At 41.4% G+C, this 8,441-nt stretch overlaps 1 protein-coding gene across 1 annotated transcript in view; it reads left to right on the forward strand.

The window, feature by feature from the left end:
- Nemp2 (nuclear envelope integral membrane protein 2) overlaps positions 1-8,441 on the forward strand; it is a 25,959-nt gene that overhangs the window by 2,487 nt on the left and 15,031 nt on the right. The window contains exon 2 of the mRNA XM_008835616.3: positions 6,946-7,061. Within this exon, the coding sequence (XP_008833838.1) occupies positions 6,946-7,061 (116 nt within the window). The remainder of the gene's footprint in view (positions 1-6,945; positions 7,062-8,441) is intronic.

Raw genomic sequence — 8,441 nt, forward strand, 5'->3', positions numbered from 1 at the left:
ATCAAGCATGAAGATTATATTAACTAAAAGCACAATTAAAACATGATGAGGATGATATTAACTAAAAGCACAATTATAACATTGTGATAAAAGTTATTTGAACATATATATTATTAATTTCATGGATTTTCCATTTAGTATTTTCAGACCTCAATTGAACAGAGGAAACTGAACTGAGTATATGTTGTCCTTCCTTCCATAAAGTAGGATCCATTTACAGCATGGCTAGCTTGCATTAGATGATGCTTAAGGCCCTTTGCTGGTCTGAAGGTCTGACACCTTTCTGTGTCATGGAGAACATCCAGACCGAGGCCTGGCTTCTCTCAACCCTATTTAGAGGTAGTCAGATGCTTGGCACAGGAGACATGACAGTTGCCTTGAGGGGAAGAGAAACTTCAGTCAAGCATAACTTTGATTTGTAACCAGTAGGTGAGGTCCCTAGTGAAGCTCAGCTTTCAGAAATGGCTTCCCAGTCTGAGTCCATAAGGGCAGGTTGTTTCAGACTTGCAGCTTGAAATTCTTTGGCAGGGGAAATCTAAGTTCAAGGCAGGCCTGTCTGCATGTGGATGTATTAGTTGCAGTTTCATTCTCATGTAACTGGAGGAATAAAACTCAAGATATATTCATGTTAAAAACAAGAAACTGGAGCCAGGAGAATAGTTACCTGTATAGCTTATACCTTTGAAAAATGTGAATTTACCAAAAATACCAAGGAAGCACCTAACTCCATCTGGAGCCATTTGGTTGCATTTGAATTCTCAGAAGGGAAGGAGTGCTGACTTTTGGCTTTTTCATTTTTCCATCTCTTTCCTTGTCCCCAAAGTAAAACAAGTACAGATTTAATGAAAACAATGGCAACCTAATTTTATGTCTTATTCTATTATAGTTTCATTTCAGGCCTTTCCCCCCCCTATGAGAACCAGAGAAGGTTAGGTTTCCAGGAGGAACATTGGTAAAATGTTTTTTTATATGGGAGGTGGTGGTTTAGCATCTGCTAAGATTTGAGAAACGTTTGCATTTTTCATTTTTAGACTATTCTATAAGTAGGTTTAAGCACTACCTGCTCTTTTCTAAAGTTTTGACTGAATACTTTTACCATATGTCTGACCAAACTCTTTAACTTAAAATGCTTAGACATTGAGAAAGCCAATAAATGACAGGAGCATTACAAGGAAGTAATTTAACATTTGCCTTAACTAAAGGAGGTGATGTGTAGCTGTCTCTTTTTAAAAATTTTTATTTATATTTTATGTGTATGAGTGTTTTGCCTGCATTATGTAAGTGCACCACAGGTGTGCAGTGCCCACAGAGGGCATTGAATCTCCTGCAATTGGAGTTATGAACAATTGTGAGCTGCCATGTCAGTGCTGGGAACCAAATCTAGGTCCTGTGCAAGAGCAGCCAGTGCTCTTAACCACTGGAGCCATCTCTCCAGCTCCCAGCTGTCTCTTTTTTATACATGTACAGTAGTGTCCCCTTGTCCCCAAGGAACAGGTTCCAAGACATGAAACTACAGTTCTGAGTCCCATATGTACTGTCCTCCCACAAAGTCATGTAATATACAGTGAAGAATTCACAATAACCAATGATTGAACAGTTCTAACAGTTTACTCAGTAGTTATTTAAAGCTTATGAATAGTTTCTTTCTAGAAATTTCCATTTAATATTTTTGGATCATGATTATCCCTAGGTAACTGAAACTGTGGAAAGTAAAACCACAGAAACAGGAGGGAGGTCTACCATAGTCCTAAAACTTATATAAGTTGAATATTTATAGATTGATTGGTATTTAAAGTGAACTAAGGGATCTGTCTCACTGGGTCAGGTAAACCTGACTTGAGTGTTTGGTAATATAAATAATTCCTCATGTACTTGGCTTAGCACTTTGGGCACAACTATCCAGAAATGACACTGTTCTCCAGAAGTCTGGCATTTCAGGCTGGGGAAGGCTGCTGAGGACAGAGGACTTATGGAAGGCAGTGCTTATTCCAGGTTTTTGCCATAGTAAAGATGACATTCAGAGCTGGTCCTTTGGACTCTCCTAATTGCCTGGGAGATAAGGCAGACCTGAAATAGCCCACAGTGTCAGATCTTCAGATCTGAGCCCGGTTTGAGGAAATGGAGACCCTTTAGAGCAGGAACATAGTTCAGCCTCAGGTGGCAGCAGTGGCTCTCCCTAGGCAGGATGTATTCTGTTCTGATCAAATAACCACCATTACACAGTTCCCTTTCATTTTCTGGATTTCATTACAAGGGGATTATTGCGACGCACTTGAATTTGCCTACATTGGTCACCAGCAGGTTGCACTGTAGCAGCATTAAGCAGCAAAGTCTAGGGCTGTATAAACGAAGGAAAGCTGCAGACGTGCCACAGTTTCGCAGCCATTCTTTACCCAGCAGTGGAGTTCAGATAGCCACACTGGCTTCATTTTCTCTTTCATACCCTCAGTTGGACCTATGAGGGTAGAAACTAGACAATGAAATGTCTCCAGATTATGAAGAGATGCAGCTAAGGTAGTCTCTAGGAAGGCAGTAGGCGGGCTGTGATACCATCTTGTCACAAGGCACTGTCTTATCGCATATCTTGCTTAATTAGCCGGTGGCTTATGGTTCATTGGAGTTGAGACTTGTAGCTTCTTATGGCTGTGTTGCTGGTCTTAGTCCTTTAGATATTTAGGGATTCTTAGGTGGGTTGGAGTTACATTCAGTTCAGGAGAGAAGTGATAAGAACAAAGAGCAGCCAGAGGATGCCAGGACCTTGTATGCTACCTTGTATACTATCTCTTGTATTGTGTAAGTTCCAGATCCGCTTCCCTGCAGTAGCCAGAGGTTACCCTGGAGAATCACAGGGGAGACACTGTTGCTGTCATTGGTCCTTTAGTATGTTTCTAATCATCCATAGGGCAAACTATTTCCATCTGCATGTTCCTTAATCTGGTCAAAGATTGAGGGGAAATTCAGAACAAGGTTTTCTAACCAGGAATTTTGTTTTTGACATCGGTGTCTTCTGTATAAGGACACCTCAAACAGTGGACACTGATGAAAAAACAAAGATTCTTGCTCCTTCTTGCCCTCCTGTATCTGAGAAGGAGCAAGACAATTGTCCTTAGCCAGAGGCTTTTAAGTATAAGCAGCTCAACCCTCTAGGTAAGCGTACTCCAGTGATGAGGTAGGGTGGGGAGAGGTGTAGCCTGTAGCTTCTCACTGGCCCCCTTGCTGTATGTGTTCTGGAGTGGATGACATGGTGCAGGGTGAACAGAGTGTGATGCTGCACAGGCTATTTCAAGGGGAGAGCCAAGTGTACCTCTTCTTGGGCTGGCAATGGTCATGTTCTTACAGAAACAGGTTGGGATTTCACTGGCTTGGCTACGCCTGCTTGAATAATCCTCTAATCCCCTCAAATTGCAACACCCAAGCAAATGACAGTGCCCAAATGCTGCAGGATGCAGTACCTCCTTTGACAGCCAAAGGTAAGAAGTCATGTGTAAGATGAAGACGGCATAATCAGCAGAAATTTGGTGCACATAGTTGGATGTGCCTGGGTCAGAGAGGGCCTTCCAGAGAAGGTGACACTGGGGCAAACATACCAGTTATTGGCAGATACAAGCTCTGCCAGGATCTAGGGGAAGAAGGGTGCAGTCCAAGGAAACTGAAGGCAGGAGGGAGTGGACACCTCGAAGAAGATTGGTGGGTTGATACAACTGGAGCTGTCAGGGAGCAGAGGTGGGAGAGGAGGTCTTAGACGTACTTGGGCCTTCAGAAGGGAGGGTGGATTTTTCATGGTGCGATGGGAAGTCATTGGTAGTAGAATGGCCTCTGAGCAATGCTTTTAAAAGATCTATATGCTTGATGGGAGGATAGGTTGTGGAGGGAATCATTGAAGTACGAGACCAGCTAGAAGCCTGTCACTGTAATCTTAAGTGCCAAAATGAATGTTGCTTGCCTAGCAGAGAAGCATTTGCTCTCAAATTCAAGCTATTGCAGTATACTTAAGTGCATCATTTTGCTTTGAAGAGCTGCAAGTACCCAATGGTTTAGGGCACAGTCCAAAGACCAGGTGGAAAAAGGCTGATTTGATGATAGCCCTTATTTCCAAAGCTCAGACTCCACTAAGAAGGTATTTCCTCAAACTACTGACACAAAGCTAGTTTTCTGCTAGTTAATTCACCTCTGAAGTGGCTCAGTAGGAGAGGAGCTGCAGGGAGTGTTCTGGGGGTACCTATAAGAAAAGCCCCCCCCCCTTAGCATGAAGCATACCTGGTAACATAACAACTGACAGAAAGTGGATGAAAGGGAAGAAGACGCTGTGGGACACCGGCATGTGAACCTGTGACCTCATGCCCTTCATCAGTTCTCTTTTCCAGTGATAGTGAATCTCTCTCTTCAAGGATTCCTGGTACATTTTTCAGCTCTGCCTGTCCAGTTCCATCCTGATTTCCTGTACAGAATCTGTGCAGGAGGCTGTGTAAAGAGCATGTGATACAGAAAGGCCAGGCCTGAGACCTGCTCCCTCTTCTGTTGCTCACTAGGTACAGGCTTCTGAGGTGCTTCGTGTTCTCATCACAGCTGCTCGAGCATTTCCTGGTTTTACACTGCATTCTCTGACCTCCTTCTTTACAGTAGCTGACTGACAGCCCTTTGATATCCCAAGACTGTTCTTTCCCTCATGGTGCTCTTGGCCTTGAACTGTGGCACACCTCAGATGTGTCCAAGAATACCTCACCCTTGGCTGTTTTGTGCGTTTATAGTACTGATTCTGTATTCTTCTTTGACCTCTTGTGTATAGGCATACCATACAGAAATGCATTTTTAATTTTCAGTATCCTGTGTTTACCAAAGAGGCTCTTGAGCTGAGCTTCCTTCTCTCACTGCTTTGAAACCTGGCTCTTGACCTGGATTCTTGTATTTTAGCTCTCTGTTTTGGTAATTTTAAAAGCATATGCATTTCAGCACTATGCCAAGAGTAAAGATGAAAGGATTCATCTGTCATAATAGAACATCCTGGTTGTTATATAACTTTCCTGCTTTGTGGTTCTGAGAGCTCTCATTTTCATGCAGCTGTGTTTCAGAAGGTGGGACTAAGCCTGTCTTCACTTCAGCCTGCCACTAAGGGTATTTCAAGCCAGGACAGAGACCTATTTGATCTTCTTCAGTATTATTCTTAAATGGGTATAATTATTGACTAGTAACTACTAGTCCTTCCCCAACTTGTATACCACTTAATTGTTCTCACTTTATTTCAGGTTTGCCTGTAGAGGTAGCTGACCACACTTTCCTTAGAGGCCTTGGGGGCAGGACAGAGGACCCATTTCTCTGGGTACCTGTGAGCACTCCTTGTTTCTCTTTCCTATTTGAGAGGTATTTCTTGTTGGACATCCTGTCTTGGATTCAAAAGAACTTATTTTAGTTCAAAACCAAACACAGCAGTGGTCTCAGAGGAAAACAAACCCTGCTTTTAACTGTTTTGTAGCATTTACCGCATTACCTGCAGTATAGCATTTGTCTTCATGGTGCATTGTGTTGTACTGTATTCTATTTGTACTTATTATATATATAAATGGTATTGTATCTATATCCATCTCCAACCATCTTTTCTTAGAACCACCAATGAAAACTGAATGTATATATGTCCAAAACTGAACTCATTTCCTGTTCTCACAAACTTGCTTCTACCTTACCACTTCTGATCTGGGTCAAGGGCCTCACCATGTCTCCATTCACATCTTCCCTTTCATCTAGAGTCTACATGGTATGTTGATTTTACTAAGAGCTCTTGAATCTGTCCTTCCTCCCTCCTCAGTTCATAGCTTAGGTCACGTGGCAGTCCCCCTTCTGGCTGTTTGGGTCTAGGGGTCTTCATCCTGTTGTCCTGCCTATGGACTTCACAGAGCCTTGCTATTGGTGCCTTATGCAGCCCACACCTTACTAGACTGTTCAGGTAACCCTATTTGAATGTCATCAGTTTCCTGCAGTGACTCATATCTCATATTTACTTAGTGTCTTTTTGTGCTCTGCTTTCAGGGTCAAGTATACCTTACTTGTGGAGAAGCAGTCACTATTGACCTCTTCAGCTGTAGGGATTAAGATGTCTCCTTGTATCCTTCACTCCATCCTTTTCCCTCATCAGTGTGACAGATAATCCTGGCGCCTGCCACTCCTATGACTTCTCTTATCTGCAGTTTTGTTCACATTTGCCACCCCTTCGGCCCTGATTCTGTCTCATTGCCTCTAACTTCTTCTCTAGTCTTGTACTCACATTTCTTCTTTTCTAGGAAACTTCCCTTAACTCCTGCCATCTACTTCAGGGCCAAGGACATGCTGTTCTTTGTGCATGGACAGTGCTCTCTGTGTGACCTAAGAGTATTGATAATGGGGTGCTGGAGAGATGGCCTAGCGGTAAAGAACACTGACTGTTCTTGCAGAAGACCCGGGTTCGAATCCCAGCACTCACATGACAGCTAACAACTGTCTGTAACCCCAGTTCCAGGAGATCTGACAAGGACATTGTACTTAACCTACATGTAGGCAATATACACATACACATAAAATAAAAATAATAAAATATATTTTTTTTAAAAAAGAGTATTGATAGCCGGGCGTGGTGGTGCATGCCTGTAGTCCCAGCACTTGGGAGGCAGAGGCAGGTGGATCTGTGTGAGTTCAAGGCCAGCCTGGTCTACATAGTGAGTTCCAGGCCAGCTGGGGCTACAGGGAGACGCTGCTTCAAAAAGACAAAAAACAAAACAAAACAAAAAAAGAGTATTGATAATGGACTGTGATATTTTCCATCTCAAGCTAGGTTGGAAAGAATGAAGGACTGTCATCACCATGTAGAAGAATTTATGGTTATAAAATATTAAAAATGGCTACTGTATCCCTTTGAATACATTTTTCAAAGATGATTCTGGACGATTAAGTAATTAGGAAATTATTCTTCTCCCTCAGCTCCAAGATGTAAATCTTTGAAGGAAATGGATGTAATTAAAACTTCTGTGTCAGGCTGTTACTGCTACAATCAAAATTCCCATATAGAGTGGACATATATTTGGTCAACTGTGCAGGTAAGGACCTGCTTTTATATCATGTCTTAGGGGTTGGGAATTAAGATGGAAAGAAACTTTAGGAAGGAAAAGTATTCTTTGTATGGTTTATTAGAATGAAAGCTGACGAGAGGGGCACACAGTGTCTCAAGAAGGAGTGTGGGAGAGGATGGTATTCCTCCTCCTCCTACCCAGGTTCTCCCCAGACCATTCCGAATGAATTAACCATCTAAGTGAACACAGACAGGCAGTAATTAAAAAGAGTGATCAGAATGGTCCTCATTGAGAATGTGACATTTAAGAAAGATTTCAATGAAGTGAATTACCCAAAAGGATATCTGGGGAAAGTGTTCTAGGCTGAGGGGAAAGTTGGAACATCATATCAGGAGGGACATGATGTTGGTTTATCATTGCTAATGATATACACTGGTTCAATTGCTTAATTGAAGCAGCATCTGTCAGGTCCTTCCACTTTAAAATTACTATCTTTCTTCATCAATGAGCAAGTATCTTGAGATCATTTGAGACTGTGAATGCTATTCCTCATTAAACTTCTACCTGCAACTTTTATTCATTGTTGTTGCTTGTCTGAACCAATTATCGCCATGATGTTTATCAAATAGTGATTTTCTAATTCTTTATTTCTTCTACAGTCTTTAGCATTCTACTGTATAGAAGGGATTTTCCTGCTCGTATTTATTAGTTTATCCATATAGTCTTGTGAGTTCCTAGTTCATCCAGTGAACTGTAATTCATTCCTTTCATTACTTATTTTGATACTCATTGTTAATAAATTTGGTCAGTAGGAGTCCCTTCAGACTAGCTGCTGTGTCCTTTTAGCTCATGCCTGTCATATTTGATTCTTTAGCAAATACGATGTTCAGCCTCATGTTGTAGTTTCCTGAGCATTTTTCCATGGAATACTTGGGGTTTTGTGTACTGCTGGAATATCCTTGTCACATACACATGCACAAACACGCACACTCAGGCCCCTTTGTGTGCATCCATTTCTATCTTTCTGTCTTTTTAAAACCAGGAGTTCAGGACCACAGGGTTCATTCTAGCTTCTAAGTTCCATATTTGTATCTCTGAAAATGAAAAACCTGGTTTCCATCATCCTAAATACATTTCTTTGTCTAATCTGAAATATATGGAAAGTAATTTCAGTATTACTAAGTCATACCATTGTAAGAAACCTAGTAATAGAAACTCAACGTTTGTTTAGAGTGGTTTTTTTAACTTTTTTTTTTTTTTTTTTTTTTCCTGGTTTCCTAAATACATTTCTTTGTCTAATCTGAAATATATGGAAAGTAATTTCAGTATTACTAAGTCATACCATTGTAAGAAACCTAGTAATAGAAACTCAACGTTTGTTTAGAGTGGTTTTTTTAATTTTTAACT

Source organism: Nannospalax galili, unplaced genomic scaffold, assembly GCF_000622305.1.
Source record: "Nannospalax galili isolate Female #2095 unplaced genomic scaffold, S.galili_v1.0 scaffold115, whole genome shotgun sequence".
Lineage (NCBI taxonomy): Eukaryota > Metazoa > Chordata > Mammalia > Rodentia > Spalacidae > Nannospalax > Nannospalax galili.